The 23,298-nt window shown below is 38.9% G+C and overlaps 1 protein-coding gene across 4 annotated transcripts in view; it reads right to left on the bottom strand.

Annotated features, from left to right (window-relative positions):
- LOC105475688 (kelch like family member 7) overlaps positions 1-23,298 on the bottom strand; it is a 70,655-nt gene that overhangs the window by 10,435 nt on the left and 36,922 nt on the right. For all 4 annotated transcript variants that reach the window (XM_071094931.1, XM_011731153.2, XM_011731154.2 and 1 more), the window contains 2 exons: positions 22,070-22,244; positions 13,422-13,564 (listed from right to left, as the gene is read on the bottom strand). In XM_071094931.1, the coding sequence (XP_070951032.1) occupies positions 13,422-13,564; positions 22,070-22,244 (318 nt within the window). The remainder of the gene's footprint in view (positions 1-13,421; positions 13,565-22,069; positions 22,245-23,298) is intronic.

Raw genomic sequence — 23,298 nt, 5'->3', positions numbered from 1 at the left:
GCCAGAAGGTATTTTGTGGATTTCTTTATTACTTTTCTATATTCAGTTGAGCCAATGTAGTCAGCTGGACTTTAAAACTGTTGATGTTTATAAGGAAATACTTGAGTAATCTCTTCTGAGTATTCTGGATACTCACTTTTCACCTCAACGATTAGAAATATACACCTATCAGTACTTGACAGTAAGGGCTGTTCACAGCACCTGTTTCTTCACTATGTTTGATAGCATCCAAGAATGCTTGTGCCACCCTTCCATGGATGTGCATGGAGGGATGCCCCTAAAGTTATAGTATCTTGGACCCTCCCCTTTTTTGAGATAGGAAGCTACAGTGTTCCTGCTATTTTCTGAAAATAATCAGGGTCAGATAGAAATTCATACCATTCCCAATCTCACCAAGGAAAGCACTATGTGTGATTATTGAGTTTCCTTTGAGAAAATCTGACTGATAACCTATGATTGTATCCAGTGTTTCAGGCAGTCACTGGATTAAAGTATCACAGAACATCAGGAATGGTCTCTTAGGAAAGGAAGAGCCCTTAATGTAGAATACTTTGACTCCTGACAAAGATGAACATTCTGCTTTTTAGGTGACCAGGAAAATAGAGCCTTAATAGCTTAGAATTTTATTCTCAAATTAGGATCAATATCCCCCTAGGTTACTCAGTGGTGGGCACACAAAACAATGGGATAAACATAACATGTTCCTGAAACTTCAATTCCACTCAACGAACACTTGAAAAACTGGGGGAAAATATTTTCACTTGTTCTCTTAAAGAAACTGTATACCACAGAATGAAATAAAGAGATAAAATAATGATCATATTGTATAGGCAACAATCCCTCAAAGATAAACTAAATCATTCTCTTAAATGTTCTTCAAATCTACTCATAATTCCTATCTAATCAGTTTTATGTAGCAGAGAAATATGATTTCATTAACTGCATTAACTCAGTGAATCTCAAATCTTGTCCCTCTTACCCCTTATTTATTTGACATTTATTACTTGAGAGCTATATGGGAAACTTTTTTTTTTTATTATAGTACCTAGATACTGTATGTAGTTGTGGGAGGGGGAAAGAGTAGATGGGAAGTCAGCCTTGTCAGCTCAGTGGGTATGACTGGTTGGGCATTACCCTAGTGATAAAACTAGTTCCAACCTGGGCTTGCAGGTAAAGGCAGTGCTATTTATTGCTCCCTGCACTCATAGGCTAAAAGGAAATCTAGAGGAATATGCAGTTTTCGTGTTAGCAAGAAGATGGACAAATAACACTAGAGTCACAGATGGGAAGTTGTATGTGTGTGGGCAGAGTCAGGGAACGGTTACCCTAAAAATATGATTTAATTCAGTTAAGTTTTACTGAGTATCTATTCCATGCAAGTTCTTACACTTAGGTGCTGAGATGTGAAAATGGGAAAATTGGAAAGCCTGGAAAAGACATGGGTAGAAGGATTTTTAAAATTTTGATATATCTCTCATTATACACATGTACACATGCAGACACATCCATGTATAAAGTCCTGTCTTCCTTGGCCCTGTCAGCCTTTCTTGCCTCTGCTGTGATATGCCATGCTATACTTTTTTCTAAGCTCAAGACTGCTTTCCTTTTTGTAGGTTTTCCTGATTTCTTTCTTCTGAATCCTTACTACTTGAAGTTCAGGACTGATGACTGAGCACTCCATTGTATCTTGCCCTGTGTGATTTTCTAGCTATTAATACAATAGCTCTCATTGCTCCTCCAAGAGTAAAAGCTTCGGGTGGGATGTGGTGGCTCATGCCTGTAATCTCAGCATTTTGGGAGGCAAAGACGGGCAGATCACCTGAGGTCAGGAGTTTAAGACCAGCCTGGCCAACATGGTGAAACCCCGTGTCTACTAAAAATACAAAAAATTAGCTGGGCATGGTGGCAGGCACCTGTAATCCCTGCTACTCGGGAGGCTGAGGCAGGAGAGTTGCTTGAACCTGGGAGGTGGAAGTTGCTGTGAGCCGAGATCATGCCATCACACTCCAGACTGTGCAACGAGAGCGAAACTCCGTCTCCCCCAAAAAAAGAAAAAAAAAAAAAAAGAGTAAAAGCTTGGGGGTGATAAGTTGTAAATATTTTCTCTAAATGCCTCAAGGCAAAAGATCAGTGTGATATTTTCCTTCAGGCCGGGCGCGGTGCCTCAAGCCTGTAATCCCAGCACTTTGGGAGGCCGAGACGGGCGGATCACAAGGTCAGGAGATCGAGACCATCCTGGCTAACACGGTGAAACCCCGTCTCTACTAAAAAATACAAAAAACTAGCCGGGCGAGGTGGCGGGCACCTGTAGTCCCAGCTACTCCGGAGGCTGAGGCAGGAGAATGGTGTGAACCTGGGAGGCGGAGCTTGTAGTGAGCTGAAATCCAGCCACTGCACTCCAGCCTGGGCGACAGAGCGAGACTCCGTCTCAAAAAAAAAAAAAAAAGAAAAAAGAAAAAAAAGATATTTTCCTTCAAAGTAAGGATTGATTTTACATAATGTATTCTGAAAACACATAGATCCTCAAATAATAGAAATGCTGTAGTATGAAGGGAACCACAATCCAAAATGAAATAATTTTCATTTTTAACACCTGAGAACTTTATTTCAGATCATTTTGAGAGAAAATCGAGCCAAATTAGGGAAGGCAGGGTCTTACGGAAAAAAAGAAAGCAAAATTATCGAAACTTTAAGATTCCTTAGAGAAACCACAGGGAATCAATCCAACCTGAGTTTAAGATGACCAAATTGCAAGTACTTTCTCTTAAGCCATTATTTGATATAGCTCAGTTTCTAAGGGCTTTAAAAAAGGCCATACGCCTATGGTGACAATCTACATGAAAAGCAGGTTTATGCCAGATACCAGAACATTCCTAGAAGTAGTTTCATGAGAAACACATAGAAACAGTTTTGGCTTCATTCATTTTACAAGGACACAAAGAATGCAGTTCAAGGGAACTGGGAAACTTGGGTATAAAGCCAGGCTCTGTATGGAGGAGCTACGGATCTCAACTGGGTCACTTAACTTCCAAGGGACTTTACTTTATCTGTACAACAAAATGATTGAGCTAGATGACCAAAGGTCTCTTCACTTTCAGCCCGAACATCCAATGATCTTAGAATCCAAATGACTTAGGATGTATCCCTAACCAAATAGCTACTATTAATTTATTAGTTATTAAGTACTTACCTTTCCAGGAACTATGCTGAAATATTTTAAAACATCATCTAATTTAATTTCCTTAATAACTCTATAAGTTAATATACTCATTTACAGATAAGAAAACTAAGAGATATTAAGTAACTTATCAAAGGTCACATAGTTAGAAAATGGTGAACCCAAGATCTTAATCTAAATCCATCCGACTCCAAAGCTGTGTCTTTAGCCTCTACGCTGCTTCTCTAAAAGACTTTCACGGCCTATTAGAAAGAACAAAGGATTCGGAGTACAGTGATCTGGGTTGCTTTTGTCACTATTGTGTTTCTAGCAAAGTGATTCTGGGCACTTGAATTGTCATCCTTGGATCTCAACAGCCTCATCTATAAAATCAGGAGGTTAGCAGGATGGCTGCTGATGTCCTGCACAATCTCCATATCTTTTCACTTATAAACACAATGCTCAACCACCAAAAGCACAGCTGGTGTGAAAATAGAGTTTCTCTCCATGTGTTTGTACAGTATTTGGCCCAGGGCTTAGCATACTGAGGGAATGTTGTCATTGAGTGATAGTTCACATTTGTAGAAAAATATATCATTCAATTGGGCCACCCTCATTTTTGACTCTGCAAATGTCATAGACATTTGCTGCACTCTGCTACTGGTTTGTACCAGTTTTTCATTGCAGCACTATCTTTATACTACACTAGTTCCAGCTGGCATCTTATCACTATGGCTCCTGGTTCTGTGGTGGCTGTACCACTGAAGACCAGAGGGACCTGTAACCAACCAACTGGCAGTTCCTGGGGTTGAGGGCCAGGTTTTCATCTCCTGTTTTTGTAAATCCAAATAGTTTCCACTTTCATCCTTTGCTAGAGCAATTTTTCTCCTAGGAATTTATCCTAAAGAAAAAACTAAACAGCGTGTAAAGCTGGCAGATATAAAGGTGTTTCACTGCAGGAGTATTTTAACAGGAAAAAACTGTAAATCAACCAAATGTGTTTGATGAAGACAGGTATTAAATTATGGTATATCCTTGTGATGGAATACTCTACAGCCCTTCAAAAGGATGATATTCTCACTGATGTGAAAATATCTCCATAATAAAATGGTGAGAGTAAAATACATTTTGTAAAATAACATGTAGGCATGATCCCATATTTGTAAAATGTAAGGACTGAAATGATATTCACTAACTACTGATGACTGTCTTTGGACGTTGGGGGCACTTTGGCTGTCTCCTTTATATCTTGCTATATTTGAATTTTCTACAAAGAATATGTATTTAAAAAAATAACAAAAATACAAGGAATGATACCAAAAATACGGTACCAGGAAAACAACTACTTTTCTCAGCAGAAGCCTATACTAGTGCTAAATGTTTTAACAGGAACATTTAATTCAAACTAATTTAAAGGCTTTAAGAATTGAGAAACACAAATAGCTATATTATGAGACTAAATTTCAACTATAGGACAGATTAGAGGCAGTCTTTGCTTTCCTTCCAAATAGCACATTCTTAAGGGCACTCTGGTTTTCCAGAAGCAAACACTTGATCATGTCAAGTAATTCCACAGGATGTATCCATATTTTGAAATATGCTCATTTTCAGTAGAGTCACACAAATATTACTGGAAACATATTAACCTTAAGTCCAGAAGGAAATTTAATAATTAGCCATTAGGAAAAATACTCTTGTAACTCAAATTCTTCAACAACAGTAACATTGTAGCTCAATAGTTTCCACAGTTGGGGAGGAGGGAGATTGTGCTATTGCAGGCTGCTAGATAAAATCAGGCTTAATTAGCAACAAACAATATATAATGGGCATTCCTTAGCTGTTAATGATTAGCTAAAATTAGCAAAGAGTCCAAAGTGAGGCCAGTGGCAAGCTGAAAGGGAATTATTAAGAATCACTGCTGCTTTATAAAGTCACAAAATGTTCTTCCTGTCTCCACTCTCAAATTAAAACCACACCACCAACAAACAAAAATCAAACCTAAGCTACTCAGAAACTCAACCATTAAATAAAACTCAGTCTGAAGGTGAATGAAGCATGACATGGCTATTACGCTTGATAACAGTACTTGTCCTTTGAGTAGAAATAACATATTAGAGAAGTATATAGTATCCCTGCGCTAGTACCTTGCCAGTTACCTAAACAGAAGATTGCCTTTAAGTGAACTTTGCCATGCAATTTTTAATCTTGGTGTAGCAAGGTATATTATGCTTTAAATTATCTCAAATCCCAGAAAGTAATCGTATACTCATTTATAAAAACGTTCTCACCAATGAAACAAACATCTACTTTTTGTACAGAATACAGGAGATGTCCCAGGTGTCTAGAAGAGTTCAGAAGATGAAGGGAAAAACAAAGTGGGGAAGATGGCAAGCATTTTTATATTTAAATATGGGAAGATTAGAAAACCCAAGGGTGGCAGGGAGAATCTGACAGAGGAGTTAAGGAGAGCAAGGAAATGAAAAAAGAGTCAGACGAACATAATTGACATTCACATAAATCCTGAGAAGATTTAAACTTTTTGGCTTTAGACCAGAAAACTGGTTTAGAAAGGCTAACTGATGGTGGGGTATGGTGGTGCAAGCCTGTAATCCTAGCACTTTGGGAGGTTGAGGCAGGCAGATTGCGTGAGTTCAGTAGCTGAGACCAGACTGGGCAACATGGTGAAACCTGTCTCCATAAAAAATCTAAAAATTAGCAGATGTAGTGGCATGTAGTTCCAACTACTCAGGAGGCTGAGGTGAGAAGAATGCCTGAGCCTGGGAGGTTGAGGCTGCAGTGAACCGAGATCACGCCACTGTACTCCAGCCTGGGCAACAGAGTGAGGGAGGGGGAGGCAGAGGAGGAAGGGAGGGGGAGGGGGAGGAGGAGAAGGAGGAGGAGAAGAAGGAGAAGGAGAAGGAGGAGAAAGCTAACTGACTTGCCTAAGATCATATCTAGAAAAAAGAAAAAAGGAAAGAAAAGTCTCAGCCAGGCTTGGTGGTTCATGTACTTTTATCCCAGTGCTTTGGGAGGCCAAGGCAGGAGGATGGCTTTAGGCTGGGAGTTCAAGACCAGCCTGGGCAACATAGTGAGACCCCTGTCTCCACAAAAAAAATAAAATAAAATAAAAAAAATGGCCATGTGTGGTGATGCACACCTGTAGTCCCAGCTACTTGGGAGGCTGAGGTGGGAGAATCACTTGAGCCCAGAAGGTTGAGGCTGCAGTGATCACCACTGTACTCCACCCTATGTGACAGAGGAAGACCCTGTTTTAAAAACAAAACAACAAAAAGATCTCACAAAAGACAAAAGACCAATGACCTAATCCTTCAGCTCTTCCACCTATGTCTAATGTCTTTTTTTTTTTAAGTGCAAAGTCAAGTTAGATTCCATTCAGTTATATAATACTTTTGGTGGCTTTTATGAAAAATTTTAATAATCATACTTACCAAGTCAAGATGCATTCATACCCAGGATTCAATATACTTTTAAGTCTTTTCTCTTTCTTCCTACCCAAACCCTATGAGTAAGTCTCCCTCAAGAAAACTTCCATGAAGCTTCCACAGAGGATTCCTGATTGACAAATCCCACCCAGGCAGCTCTCTTCTTTCCATGCCACCAACACAGTCATTGTCTATCACACATCAGGACAATTAACTGTTAAGTTCAGCTGAGGTGTTGACCGCCACCTCTGTGCTAACTGCTGTGTGCTTATGTGTACACCTCATGCACTCTGTGAGGACAGGGTCCTGTTGTATGTGTCTTTCATATCCCCTGCTGGTGTTCAACCCACAAATTTCAAATCCTAGATGAACCATGATACTGGTAATATATGCTAAAATATTATTTGTTTAAACTATACTTTTACAACCAGCTAGCCATACAACACACCCTGTTGTTAGGTAAGGATAATTATCTTTTATACCTGGATTACCAAATTTTCAAAGAAAATAATCCGTGCCAAACCCAACCAAATATGATTCAATACTTCTGAGACGACAGCTCTTAATGCAGCTCTGGGTCAACATATGAACAATAACCAAAGGTAATCAATATTAATTATTGGTGACATGGTCTAGTAAAGAGTGTGAATTTATCTCCTTCCCTGTCAGTTATCCTTAGCTTGACTTATCCCTTTAGCCCTGTGCTCATAGACCCACTGCTGTCTAGCTACCTCCCAAAGGCTAGAGTCCCTTAAAACCCCACCCCAGGCTGGCTGTGGTGGCTCACACCTATAATCCCAGAACTTTGAGAGCCTGAGGCAGGAGGACTGCTTGAGTCCAGAAGTTCAAAACCAGCGCTGGCAACATAGAGAGAACCCTGTCGCTACAAAAAATGAAAAAAATTAGTGGGGTGTGGTGGCAAGTGCCCGAAGTCCCAACTACTGGAGAGGCTGAGGTGGGAGGTCACTTGAGCCTGGGAGGTCAAGGCTGCAGTGAGCCACGGCCGTGCCACTGCACTCCAGCCCGGGTGACAGAGCAAGAACCTGTCTCAGAAACACAACATAACACAAACTTCACGGAGGTATCATTCCCATTTTCCTCATTTCTTCCCATTTACAGCCTTCAATCAAATATATGCAGCTCTGTTTCCACTCTCCCTGAGCCTTTTTAGAGGGCTGATCTGTTAATTTATGATAATTAAGGCCAGCTGTGGCTATGGAGCATGAGTTTGATGTCATGACTCCCAGCATCAGTCATATTTTCCCTGGGGGTTTCTTGGAGATGCAGTGACATAACACAAAGAGAAACAAATCTTTGAAGGTGGGAACTTCAGGCACTATGCCAAGGTGGGGTGGAAGGGGCTGTGAAGTTGATTTTAGAACAACACTACCAACCAGTGTATTAGGGAGGTACTTGAAAAGAAATTGAGACCCTCAATATTTCTATTTTGGAAGACGTTCTAGGAAACCAGAGCATATAACTGAGAACTTACCTCAGGATGTGATCTAATCTCTTCTTTACATGAACATGAAGACCACCTATCTTACAAACTGCCTTCAAAGAATCAGGGAGAATACCTTTCAAGCACAAACTGCAGAGAACACTGTTTACCCCTGGCTGCCCATGATGCTGACAACTAAGGAAGCTTAAGGGATACTTATGATGACCCAAACTTGCATCTCAGCAATGTCAGTTGCTGGGGCTTGCAGCTAGAGGTCCAACTCATCTGGGATGGTTGCTCCCTATTTTAGATATTTTGTTCTTGTAGGTACTTCTGATCATTGTAGCAGTGTTCACATTTTTACTTCTGTGTAGTACTTCTAGAGCTCTTTGCTGGTGACAAACACTACTCATATACTGTTATAAAACTCTCATTTTTAAAAAAAAATGTAACACCATTTTCCTTTAAGGTTTACACTTCATTTATGCACATGATCTTTTAAAATTGTACACAGTTTATAACAGCTGATTTCTGCCATGATCACAGGGTGGGACTGTTTCCTCCTTAGGGAGGACCTGTTTAAGAGGGAGGGTGGCTATGATACAGGCACTGCAATACCTTTAATATAAAATATTTCTGACAGGAAAATGTGTCCCAAGTTAAAGATAACTTCTTTTTATCTTCTTTTCTTTTATTTAGAGCCCTCTATATTTAGATCCAGTCTTATACAACCGAGAACATTATGTAAAGTTACATTGATTCACTCATCCTTATAAACTTGAGTACTCACCCTGCGCCAGACACTCAGCTCAGTAATGAGTCTACCTTAGAGTTCTGAATACGAAAATGCACCCAGGGTAAACCTTCTGAACCTGGTGGTTCCATGAATAGGGCGCCATATGGTTTTCTGCCTTAGTAATTTACAAGCTCTGGCCCTCGCCCTGCTAGTCTTACTACTAGTTTATTGTTGGCAGGGAATATGCAGAATCCTCTTTTCTCCAGGGCATAGTCTCCTGTTTCTCCACGTATGAAGCCAAGATCCTTACAAAGCCCCAGCTCACTCATCATTTCACTGGGAGGAGGAATCCAAATAAAAACTGGTCAGTTAAGTCAACTTTTATTTAGGTATCAATATCGTAAGACATTACCATGTTACAGATTGAGAACACCAATACTAGGATAAATAGAACACTGAATACATAACTCTTTTAGAAATCACTAAGCATTTGATGATTTAAAAACAGATACAGGATGGGAAGAGGCAGCTCAACAGGCTTTATAAAAGGATAATAACAAGAAAAATATCATTTCAATTCAATATAGCAACCCAAGACTTCTTTTTCTGTCAATATTCAGAAAAAAAGTAAGATTTTTCTTTGCTATAACTTTTTAGTCACCAGTAAGAAAAAATATTTGCCTCCTGTCACCAATGAAATACAAAAACTATAATTGATGGAATGAAAATGTTTTTATTGGTAGTTCATTCCTCAATTATTTGAATTTTCCCATAAATTTTCAAAGTGCAATTAGGAATGAGTCATTTATAAGAGCAAGGCAAGACAACAAATGAGAATTCTGAAGTTACAGTCTCACTTCCAGGCTTGTGTAGAAGAATATGCATCTCTTTTCAACTGTCCAATAAAAAAAAATCAAGGAAAGAATTAGAACTACAGACTAAAAATAAAGTGCTAAGAGTCATCCCACATTTGCCTTATTGTAGGAACAGTGCTCCCTACCTCCTAAATGAAATCAGAATTCTTCTTGCCCATCTGTACATCAAAATAGCCATCTACTTTATTTTAAAATAAAATATCTTCCACCAACACTTGGCTTAATTGCTTTTTAACTGCCAAAATCAATACCACAGTTACGGTTTGGGAAACAAATTGGGTGTAATTATTACTAATACCTGAAAGCTGTGGTTTTTAGAATTACAATTTTTGTTTTGTTTTGTTTTGTTTTTGTTGCTGTTCTCATTACCCAGGCTGCAGTGCAGTGGCAGGATCTCGGCTCACTGCAATCTCAACCTGTCGGGTTCAAGCGATTCTCCTGCCTCAGCCTCCCCAGCAGCTGGGATTACAGGCATCTGCCACCACGCCTGGCTAATTTTTTGTAGTTTTAGTAGAGATGGGGTTTCACCATGTTGCCCAGGCTGGTCTCAAACTCCTGACCTCAGGTGATCCACCCACCTCGGGCTCCCATAGTACTGGGATTACAGGTGTGAGCCACTGTGCCTGGCCTAGAATTACAATTTAAACTACCATTTCAGTTTTTGTTTGGGAAAAAAGGAAGTTTATCATTTTCCTGTTCTTCACTCAAAAGGATCCTGAAAAGTTAACTGTCCTCACAGTGAGGCCAGTGTGCTTACTGGATAGTACACAGGCCATGAATTCTCATGGCACCTGCTAGTCACTCAGTCTTCTATTGAGAAAGCCAGAATTCTGTAGGTGAAAAATCAGCCTATTTTCTGGAGATGAAGGAATAGACCAGAAATCGATGTCTGAGCCAAAAGCGGGGCAACAGGGACAGTCCAAATATGATGGTGATTAGCCAGTTTAAACTGATCTTTCCCTCCTTGGGGAGCTGTTTTTGCTATCTGGCGGCATATTTGCTCTATGGGTTATGGTGTTAAGTGTTATGGTAAGAAAGAAAAGCTGATGGAAGTTTCTTTCTCTACCAAAATATAAGAGGAACTGCTTGCCTTGGTGGAACTGCTGAGACTGGTAACTTTGTTGCAAGAGGGCCAGATGTGGTCTTCTTACTGGATCAGATTAATATAGCCAGGAAAACTTGCCATATAGCTAACACTTTGGCTAATGCATATTTCTGTTTCTATCTATTCAGATCATTAGATCGAATTCCTTTTCAGCCGGCAGGGAAAATTTTTAAATGTCATGGTCTGACTTCAAGGATCCCTTGACTCTTTAGCTCTATGCCATAATCTAAGCTGCAGGCATCCTGGACCATCTCACCTTCCCAAGGTCACATACTGGTCTCCTGTGTTGATGCGCATAATGCTAACCATTACTGGAGACCAGAAAATGGAAAGGATCCTACATCTTGGTAAGAAATGTTGCTTGACAGGACAGAAGATAAGCCTAGAATACAGTGCTGATTGCTTCAAAGTCCCTAGATGTTCTTAGGTCTAGAGCAGAGGTTGGCAAATTATGGCCTGAAGGCCAAATCCAACCCCTTAGCTGGTTTTGTAAATAGTCTTTTTTTGTTTGTTTGTTTTGAGACACAGTCTCACTCTGTCGCCCAGGCTGGAATGCAGTGGCATGATCTCAGCTCACTGCAACCTTCACCTCCTGGGTTCAAGTGATTCTCCTGCCTCAGCCTCCCAAGTAGCTGAGATTACAGACATGCACTGTCATGTCCAGCTAATTATTTTGTATTTTTAGTAGAGATGGAATTTCACCATGTTGGCAAGGCTGGTCTCAAACTCCTGACCTCAGGTGATCCATCCACCTTGGACTCCCAAAGTGCAGGGATTACAGGCACAAGCCACTGCACTTGACCTGTAAATTAAGTCTTATTGGAACACAGCCATAACCATTCGCTTATGTATTGTTTATGGCTGCTTTCCTGCTACTGGGTCAGACTATGGATGGCATGCAAAGCTGAAAATACTTACTCTGGTCCTTTATAGAAAAGTTTGTGAAGCCCTGATCTACAGCACGTTGGTATAATCCCTTGAAAATGAAGGACAGCTTGCTGACCCCTAGCACCTCCTACATATTAGAGATGGCATATGGTTATTACACTTCTGGGTAAACCGCAAAGCTATCAGTTACAAGTAAAATCTAGAGTACGAGAAATCTTTCTGAGTGGGACAGGCTACAGTAGTATGGTTCAGCTGCCTGTGATCCTGGGGCATTAGGATGCTGCATATAGGTTGAGGTATGTCTCAATATAATCAGAGCATGCCCCAAATTCTGGAGCAAGGCCAGCCTCCTTTATGCAGGTATCATTCTTTCAGTAGACAATTCCCAGCTGGCCATGAGGTTCTGACAGATGGCAAATGTCTGACACCAAGGTAAACCAGGTGACCATGTCATTAACCCATCTTGAACAATTTTACCTGACCTGCCTAGCCACAAATACAGCATGTCTTCAACCAATAATGCAGCATGTAAATGCAAGACTGGGCTTACGGAGGTTCCAAAGGCACAAAATACCCAAATAGGCTAATGACAGTCCTTATCCAGTAGCCCTTCACTTAATTCACTACCTTTCTCCCTCACCCAGGACTATGCCTTCATGGAGGGGTGTCACTAATATATCAGCTAACAAATTTGAGAGGCCTGGACTTAGTTCACTTTTGATAGTAATAGCCAATAATGAGCTGCAAAAGCATTGTAGCTCCCCGTGTCAGGAACTGTTTTGAAGGACAATATGAAGGAAAGTGTTCTGACTTGACAGAATTCCAAGCAGTTCATTTTACTGTCCATTATACCTTTTAGGAGAAAAACCCTAAGGTCAGTTGTTTATCAAGTCTTGGGCAGTTGCTAATGGTTTATCCAGATGGATGTAGGCTTGAAATAATGCTCTGGTCTCATCAGGTATCTATTCAACCAAAAATGGGTTTGCAAAATGATGAAAAAGATCATTATGTGTTTGGATTCAGCACCACTTATGGATATCACTGTGCAAGTTTGGGGTGTTATCCTTTAGGATTGTGGTATTTGCTCTTCCCCAGCAATACATGTAGTACCAGAAAAATATGGTATTCTTTCTCCCACAGCCAAAACATACAGGTCTAAGACACAAGGAGTAGAAACGTGAGTGGACTCTCTCAAGGTTATAAGTAATGACCCACTGAAAAAAGTTTTATTCCTATCCCTATGACTCAAGCTCTCCTGACCCAGTTGGTCGGCATAATATGTAATGAAAAGTTCACTAAACTTGGTGATCATTTCTAGATGGTTCAAATAAAGGTCATTTAATCTTTTTTCTTTGTGGTTTTCTAGGGTTTCCAAATATTCTAGAATGACTATGTATTATTTCATATTAAAATTACTAAGGGGAAAAAACAAACAAAATATAGCCCCAGCAGATTTTCATTTAAAATGGGACATAAGGAAGAAATCGTAATGAATGCAAGGAGCTGCTGACAAAGAGAGGTGGGGAAGAACTAGTTTCCCTTTTTCTTTGACAGTGGTTACCATGTAACATTCCAGAACAATTAAGGAAACATTTGGAATCTAAGCCTGATTTCCTTATCTGTAAAATGATCTATGTATCTCCTAAGGTATGTGAAAGAACACCATAAACTATAATCTCTGAAGGTATGAGTTATTACCACTTGTGGTTGGTGAGTGTCTTATGTGTTCAGTGCTTTCAAAGACAACATCAAAAAACAAGAATAAAAATCAGTTACCTTTGGGTTAAAATATCTACAAGACTGTGGTTGAGAGCCTCCAAATAGGGCTATGCGGTAGTCATGTTTCTTTCTTCTGGGTCTTGTGCCATCTACGAGTTCTTCTCGGTCCTCTGGAGACAGTAGATGGTACCTCATTCCACCTGTAGTAAAATACATGGCAACTCTTCAAGAACTTCAGGCACTAACCAGTGCTTTGAAAAGGAAATACCAAGACATAACAGGGCCTTTATTTCAGTAACTTTCTTTTATCCTATCTTTATAGCATTTGAGGAAAGTGAGGGAGAAGAGGCAGGAGAAATGTATAAGGATCCGAGTACTAAGCAATTCATTATTCTCAGCAATCACCATTATTCTAAGACTGCCCCACCCAGCAAGCAACTTACTATGTACCAGTGAATTATCTGGCAACAGCTGTCAAAATAATATCCACATCTCCTAACCCAGTGGTTCTCGATCTTTACATTAGAATCACCTAGAAAATCTCTGAAACTATTTATACCTGGGACCTACCACAGACCAATTAAATAAAAATCTCTAGATAGAGTCTAGGAATTGGTATTTTAGAGGGCTTCTTAAATCTTGCCACTTAAAATGTAGTTCAAAGACCAGTGGCTTCAGCATTTGGGAGTTTGTTAGAAATGCTGAACCTGGCCGGGCGCGGTGGCTCAAGCCTGTAATCCCAGCACTTTGGGAGGCCGAGACGGGCGGATCACGAGGTCAGGAGATCGAGACCATCTTGGCTAACACAATGAAACCCCGTCTCTACTAAAAATACAAAAAAATTAGCCGAGCGAGGTGGTGGGCGCCTGTAGTCCCAGCTACTCGGGAGGCTGAGGCAGGAGAATGGCGTAAACCCGGGAGGCGGAGCTTGCAGTGAGCCGAGATAGCGCCACTGCACTCCAGCCTGGGCGACAGAGCGAGACTCCGTCTCAAAAAAAAAAAAAAAAAAAAAAAAAAAAAGAAATGCTGAACCCCAGGCCCTATCCCAGACCTACAGAATCAGCATCTGCATATTTAACACCCCACAGTAGTTAGGATGTACATAACACTTTGAGAAGCACTGTCTTAGATGACTCTAAAATGCAATAAGGTCAGAACTACTGTGATCTATCACGATCCTTTTCCTTCGGCAATTCCTTAATTTTGTCAATGCCACTTAACAATCAAAAACTGTTAAAGTATCATTTCAAATCAGTGTGGGAAAGGAGGATTGTCTATGTTAGACAACAATATGAAGAAAGAAATTATACCCCTACCTCATATTTCACTCTCAATTCCAAATCAATAAAAATCTGAATATATAAACTCATAAATGCAGTAAAAGCTTGGAAAAAAAAAAAAAACAGGCCCAGAATGGAGAAGCCTAAGAATGACCAAAAATATAGGAGCCAGAAAAAAATGTTCACACTTAACTTTAAGTTAAAATAGTGCACAGCAAAAAAAAAAAAGGCAGAATTAAAAGATGACAAACTAGAAAAATATTTATAAATAATAAAAAATACTATTAAAAGATACTTTATTAAGAATTACCAGCAACTTAACCAACAATTAGGTGAAGTATCTGAATATAGTTCACAGAAAAAGAACTATAACTCTTAAACATATGAAAAGATGCTTGAGTGCTCTAGTTAGAAAACAACAAATTAAAACCATACTTTTTTCACTTATCAGATTGGCCAAGATCAAACTGCCTGGATCACAGGGTATAAAATGGTTGTATCGGGGAGGCAGCACTCTCTTCCATTGATGGTGGGGATGGATGGGTATAACCATGGGAAGGGTGATATAGCCCAATCTACAAAAATTATAAATGTATATACCCTTTAATCCAGGAATTCCCCTTTCTAGGAGTTTATCAACTGTTAGCGAAATGGTTAAAAAATTATGCTATGCCTATACAATAGAACATTATATGTGGCTGTTAAGATGAGAAAGATTAGTATGTACACATGGAATGATCTCCAATAAATAATAAGGAATGAAAAAAGCAAGATGTAGGACAGTACACAGAGTGCAATACTGTTTGTGTTAAAAATGTATATTTTAATGTAAATATACAAATTTTATACATGTAATTTATACATGGATATATAAGTAAATGACTGTATGTACAGTCTCAAGACTACCTCTGGAAGGGTATATACAAGATAATAATGTTAATCTCCAGGGTAAGAGAATGAGAGAGTAGTGAAAAGGGATATCAGGGAGACTTACTTTTTACTATGTATCCTTTTAATATCTTTTGAACTGTACAATATTATTAATCTAAAGATAAAATAAGGCCATTTTATTTTATTTTTTTCTAGAGCCAGGGTCTTGCTCTGTCACTTGGGCCAGAGTGCAGTGGTGCCCTAACAACTCACTATAACCTCAAACTCTTAGGCTCAGCAGTCCTCTCACATCAGCCTCCCAAAGCACTGGGATTGCAGGCCTGAGTCAGCATGCCTGGCCCAAAAATTCCTGAGACATGCAAAACTTTTCTATAAATGAGGCTATGTTTTGGGTCTTTATTAAAAGGATAGAGAATGGAAACTCATTTGGAATAGTTGGTGAGTTAATGAACATCTTTATCAATATTTATCATTTCTTCCATTTCAGAGTTTGAGTAGAAGCTCTTTTGTATTCAAACAGCTGGATATTTCAGAGGCCAAGGCAAGCTGATGCATGCTGTAGGTCAGGGATCTGAAAACTTTTTCTGTAAAGGGACAAATAGACTTTGTAGGCCACATATGGTTTCTGTGGAATATTCTTTGTTTTATAATCCTTTACAATTGTAAAAACCACATTAGCTCAAGTCTGCATTTAGCCTGTGGGTAGTTCTTGAAGTGTGGTTCCATAACCACCAGCATCAGTATCATCTGGAAGTGTGTTGAAAATCCTAATTATTGAACACTAGCCCAGACCTTCTGAATCAGAAACGCTAGGGAGGGGTTTGAGAGCCACTGCTCTAGGATGGTTCCACACAGGTTGAAAGTGGACTGTGTAGTCTATGAATGCAAAATATTCCCAGTAAGAAAAAGGTTGGAGGGAAGGAGAGAGACAAGAGGGAACTGTTTCCACCAATAGGCCATGGGGTAAAAGTGGCTGACAGTGGCCAACTGTGCTGACACTGGAGGAGGCATGCCTTTGGATCCTTCACTGATGGGCCTTTTTTTCCCTCCCCAAGAATAGGGCTGGGGGACACTTTGGTAACTTTCTCTGAGGAGCTCGTTGTTGCTTAGGCTTATTCCTTCGTGAGTTATTGTTTCCAGATTTAGGTATAATCATTTGGAAATTTTCAGGGAAGTTGGCCTGGCCCTTTGTGGTGGCTTTTACTGTGCATTTCATTTGTATTTTGTGATTTGTTTTCTTTTAGATGTAACTTTTTTAGCTTAGTTTTATTCTATTTTTCAATCGTCTTCTGTTTTTCTTCTACTCTGGAAAGGCAACAAAGTTAGGCGGTAGGAAGACAACTGATGATCTGAAAAAGAGAGGCTGGAAGGCTTTCCCCAATTTAGCTCTGCCCAGGCCCCAAAGCTTGGAAGCATCTCAGCTGCTTGTGCTTAGTCAAGGAGTAATAGAACAATCCACTATTATTTATTTTAAAAAAGGAAAAGAAAAAAAAAATGTAATAAGCCTAGTAAGTTAAACTAAACAACAAAGCATCCTGCTCAAGTGTCTACTCCTCACACTTGGTTGACTTTCTGAAATAATGCCGCTATCCTGTTTCTTAATCAGTTCAGAATCCATGTAAGAACTAAACACTAGATTCTGAGACTGGCTGGTTGTTTTCAACAGCTCAGACCATGTATGAAGACATAGAAATTCTAAGGCCAATAAAATAACACACAGTTTGGGAACTGGGCATAACAAAAAACCTGATACTAGCATGTACAAAATCTAAGAGATAAAGTCCTAATGTAAAGGCATCTTCTTGGTCCTGATTTTCTTTCCTCTCTGCATTTAAAGAGACAAGTGGCCACCTATGTTCTACCTTCTAAACACTCTTTTACACTATGGTTTTCCAAGACACCAGGCTTTGGTTCAAGTAGCTTTGGGGCTGCTCTTTTATTTTTTTTCATTTTCTTGTACCCCTTAAATATAGGTATTTGTAAGGATATGTCCTTGACGCACACTTCTTCTCCTTTTCCCTTGACAACCTCAACTAGGTTCAAACACACTTAGTCTTTTTCAGTTTTGTTTTCATTTAATTAAAAAAATACGCCTTTGCCACTTATGAAAATTTTCATTATTAGATATTCATGTAAAATATTTTTAGTAACTATAGAACATTACATTGTATGGATATATTTTTTTCCAATCTAGGGACGACATTGGGTCTACTTACCTAAAACCACATCATACTAGTAAGCAGTAGCTATGTGATAAGTCTAATGAAAATACTGGAAACCTAGAAATTGTTTTTATTGGCTGTGTGAGGCAGAGAAGATAAAGTCTTGGATCTGCTCAAGATAAGGAGTTGGAACTGAGATAAAGCTGGATCACTTGGATTGGTGGTTATACTTTTAGTGAAAGGATAGGCTAAGAAAAATATCTGCCCGATGGCAGAAGAAGCAGCAATAATTTTGTTTCAACTTCAGCTTCAGGTAAAGTGTCCCTCTTTTGAGAATTTATATTGACAGCCCTACCTTCATGCAGCTTTGAGGTTTGAATTTACCCCGCCTGCAAGTCTAGGAAACCATAAGCCAAAGAAAACTCAAAGTAGTCCTGGATTGTTGTGCCCTATAGAACTCGGCAAAAGCAAACACCATTCTCCTATTGAGGAGAAGAGAGAAGACATTCCAGAGAACAGAGAAGACACTACCTAAGCCTCCCAATATTCCTGGTGATTAAAGTCAATCAAATATAAGCATACCATTCAAAATTACAAAACATACAAGGAATTAAGCCACCAGAAATAAGTCAATAGAACCAACAAATAGCAGCATTGTTCTTCAGGGACTTCAGATACTGGCATTATGAAACATAGAACATAAAATAACATTTGAAAAGTTTAAGGTAAAGCAAGAACTGAAAACACAAGCAAGGAAAAAAGACCATAAAAAATGACCAGGGTAGGCCAGCCTTGGTGGCTCACAACTGTAATCCCAGCACTTTGGGAAGCAAAGGTGGGTGGATCTATTGAGGCCAGGAGTTTCAGACTAGCCTGACCAGCATGGCGAAACCCTGTCTCTGCTAAAAATACAAAAATTATCTGGGTGTGGTGGAGCACCTGTAATCCCAGCTACTTGGGAGGCTGAGGCATGAGAATCACTTGAACCCAGGAGGTGGAGGTTGCAGCAAGCCGAGATTGTGCCCCTGCACTCCAGCCTGGAAGCCAGCGAGACTCTGTCTCAAAAAAAAAAAAAAAAAAAAAAAAGCCAGGCTAATAAATAATACATACATAAAAGGAAAAAGATACAATTTACAATGACAACAAAAGTATCTGAAATAAATTAAGAATGCAGAACTCATAAGAAAATTACAAATTCTCCAGAGACACATGGCAATTTAAATGAAGGATAACAATAATTAAAAGGTATTAGAATGAAGTAGAAGAGAAACTGTGTGTATGTGTACCTACACTACACTTGATCTTAGCCAAAAGACTGAGAAGTGATGTGTGTACATATAGATATATGGAAATTTAGTTTAACGGTTTCAAATCAGTGGGAAAAAATGAATTATTCAATAATGGTATTGAACCATCTTATCAGATATATTAGGAAAAATATTATTTATTTCACACCCAAATGATTTCAGTAAGATATACCCTTAAAATTTTTTTTTAAAAAGAGAAGAAGAACTCTGTAAGTGATAAATGCACATGAGGAAAATTTAGTTAATTTTTAAAAATCACCTTGGAATAGGGAAGACCTTTCCAATCACATCACAAAGGAAAAGACTAGTTCAGTCTTAATATAAAAAACAACATGAGATCAGACTCGCCATTTTAAGATCTTTTTTCTCCTCTTCTCTCAAAAGCTATCCCAAATGACAAGGTAACAAGAAACAAACACAAACTCTATCTTTGATAATACTAAGAGACTTGCAACCCCAAAACACAATTAATGAAGACAGCTAGCAGATGGAGTGTCTGTTAAACCTAAATGGTTGTGCCAGGAGACACCAATGAAAAGCAAGCCAAATTACCCTGCAGAACCCTGAAAAGGCTCATAATTGGAGATACTAAGTGCCTAGAAGTGCAGGTAGGCATGAAAACAAGATAACTCTAAAATACTGAACAAACGACAATTGAACTTCCAGCTCTCCTTCCCCTGTTGCACAGTCAGGTACCCACTATACCTGTACCACTGTAGGACACAGGACTGGTCTCTGAAAATACTGAATGAGAAATGTTCCAGACTCAGGGAACAGCATAGAACAGGATGGGAGTCTGAAAACATGGATTAAGGCCAGGCACTGTGGTTCACGCCTATAATCCCAGCATCTTGGGAGGCCTCAGCAGGAGGGTTACTCGAGCCCAGAAGTTTGAGACCAGCCTGAACAAGATAGTGAGACATCATCTTGACAAAAATATACAAAAATCAGCTGGCATAGTGGTGTGCACCTGCAGTCCCAGCTACTTGGGAGGCTGAGGTGAAAGGATCACTTGTGCCGGGGAGGACAAGGCTGCAATGAGTTGTGATTTTACCACTGTACTCCAGCCTGGGAGACTCTGTCTCAAAAAAAAAAAATAAAAATAAAAATATGGATTAAGTGAAAGTCTGAATAGCAAAATATTATCTCATCCAGTTCCTAAATGCCTACACCCAGCTTATAGTTCCCTGAGACAATATCTACAAATATTGACATCTGGGGGTCCCCAATTAAAAAACTGAACAGCTACTCTGATTATGCTACAGTTTAGCCCAAGAACTGAGACGCCCAATCATACATACAGCATGATCTATCAGTTTTGTAATAACTCACTCTCATATGATATAAAACCAAATATTTAAGAAAAGCTTCCAATAAAAAAAGGAAAAGAAAACTCAAAATATAGAAAATACAGACAACATAAGAAAACCTCAAAAGCACTACAAAGACTACTTTAGAGTGATAAGATATTGCAGCCATGAAATAATAGAGAATAAAAACTCCAGAAATTAAAAATTATAGCTGAAATAAAAGGGTTGAAAAAAATCAAGCTATCTCAGAAAAAGGCCAAGAGACAAAGATGGATAATAAAAAAGAAAGAAAGAAGAAAGAAAAGAAAGAGAGAAAGAAAGGGAAAGAAAGAAAAGGATCAGATTGGCACTAGACTTCTCAAAATAACATTGGAAGCTAGAAGATAAATTCTACCTGAAAATGATTTTCAGCATAATTCTATCTTCAGTTTAACTTCCTTCCTTCCTTCCTTCCTTCCTTCCTTCCTTCCTTCCTTCCTTCCTTCCTTCCTTCCTTCCTTCCTTCCTTCCTTCCTTCCTTCCTTCCTTCCTTCCTTCCTTCCCTCCCTCCCTCCCTCCCTCCCTCCCTCCCTTCTCTCTCTCTCTCTCTCTCTCTCTCTCTCTTTCTTTCTTTCTTTCTTTCTTTCTCTTTTTCTTTCTTCCTTTCTTCCTTCCTTTCTTTCGACAAGGTCTTACTCTGTTGCCCAGGCTGGAGTAATGCAGTGGCAGGATCAGAGCTCACTGTAACCTCAAACTTCTGGGCTCAAGCAATCCTCCTGCCTCAGCCACTGGAGTAGTTGGGACCACAGGCACATGCCTCCACGCCTGGCTACGTTTTTTTTTTTTTTTTTTTTTTTTTGTAGAGTTGGAATCTTGCTATGTTGCCCAGGTGAATCTCAAACTCCTGACCTCAAGCGATCTTCCTGTCTTGACCTCCCAAAGTGCTGTGATTAGAGGTGTGGCCTACTGTGCCCGGCCTCCTTCAATATTTTATGATAAAATAAAACATATGAGATTTGTCAAGTCTCCAAATATTTACTGATCATATACTCTATCAGGAACCTTTTAGAGGATATATTGCATCAAACAAAAAGAATTAAGATAGAGGACAGCCAGGATCCAAGAAGACAACAGATCTAACAGGAGAAGAGTGAATTGGCTTCCCAGGATTGTTGAGACGGAAGCCCCAGGACAAGAACTGTGTCTCAGGTCTAGAGAGCAAACAGTTCATATTGGAATAGGCAGAAGGAAGGTTCTACAAGGCATGTTTCCAAGAAAGAAAAGCAACAGATTGTTTAATTGCATAGACAATTTTATTAAGTGGCATTTTACAAAGGTGTTGAGGGGTTGGGACTTAGCCGGCAAGCAAGAAAATCGAAGCAAATGAAAACAATGTGGCAATTTTTATCTCTGGGCCAAAAAAGAAAAACATATATATACTGTTGAAGAAAGAAAACGTGATCACAGTAAACTACTTGGCTAAGTAAAATAAAAAAGGAAACACTAGAAACAAAAGTGCATGAAAGTTATTGTATATAAGAATAGAAAAAGCATAAGTAATTTATACTTTCTATGATATACACCCCTATAAAATAAGGGCTGAGGCCAAGTCCCTTCCAAGTGTACAGTTCAGAAACCCAAGGGATTAACTATCTAGAAGAGCAAAATCTTGACTCTTTCTCCCTGGCTACTGAGTCTAATCCACTCTAAAGGGTTTCAAGCCCATGAGAAACTGGCTACATGATCAGGTTACAAATGGATATTAAGGCAACTTACTTATCACCATCTTAAGGCATTCAGGATTGTCTTGAATAAGTGGTTCAGCTTGTACCGTTTTACTTAAGAAATTCTTTGATATAAGAGGAAACCTGACTTTAGCAAGGATATCAACCATAAATGGCTGGCGATTAGGTTCATCGTATTTCAACCACCTGACTGCAGCATCATAAACCTAAGGGGGAAAAACAGCACAGTAAAGTTCTTAGAAGACAGCAACATTTCCAATTACCTATGTTTACTCTCACATTGAAGGGAGAGAACCTCATAAGGAGACAACCACTTATTCCTAATATTTTTCATCTCTGGACACTTGCTGGTACTTCAGAACAGTTTACTTACTGCTCTAGTGAGTCTTGTAGGTAATATGTTTTTTAGAACTAACTACTATTATGTAATGTAATGACAGTGAGGATGTTGAATTTATGATTTAAAAAAAAAGATAGCTTCATTTTCAGACAAAGACATGATATACATTGCACTAAAAAAAAAAAAAAAAAAACTGCAGTCAACAAAAGTTTCAACATACCCTCATTTAGTTTAGTACCGGGAAAACAGGTTAATTTCTCAAGAGGCCGTCCATTCCAGGAGATATGAAGGTCACCCATGATTTTATTTCAATATTATATTCCTGCATTATGAATGGATAGACTTATCTGCTTTTTAGAAACTTTAAGATATGAAGAGTTCTATACTTAAAAATAAATTACAGGATATTTAAAAGAATTGTTTTCCAAAATAATACTGTTGCTGCACTTAACTGCACTGAACAAGTCCAAGTTCCTCAACATAATTTAACTTACAAATCATTAAACATCCCCCAAAACATCAATTGCTTCATATACACACACATCTCCCATACCCACTAAATTGATTTTGGGGTGATATTTGAAATTAATTTTGGGGTGATTTAATAAGGCCCAACTTCTGATCTCTTTCTGAGTTAATTTTTTATGGGAATTGGTGTTTTTTTAAACAAATTTTTTATTTTAGAATAGTTTTAGATTTATAGAAAAGTTGCAGAGATAGCACAAAGAGTTCTCATATACCCTGGCCCAGTTGTTAAGGTGTTGCATTAGTATGGTATATTTGTTACAACTAATGAACTAATATTGACACATTAAATTTCATTTTTTTTTTGGATTTCTTTAGTTTTTATCTAGTGTTATTTTTCTGTTCCACAATACTATAAAAGATACCACATTACATGTAGTCATTAAACCTTAGAA

The sequence above is a fragment of the Macaca nemestrina genome, chromosome 4 (assembly GCF_043159975.1).
Source record: "Macaca nemestrina isolate mMacNem1 chromosome 4, mMacNem.hap1, whole genome shotgun sequence".
In the NCBI taxonomy this organism is placed as follows: Eukaryota; Metazoa; Chordata; class Mammalia; order Primates; family Cercopithecidae; genus Macaca; species Macaca nemestrina.
This window is presented reverse-complemented; position numbering and strand designations above follow the sequence as displayed.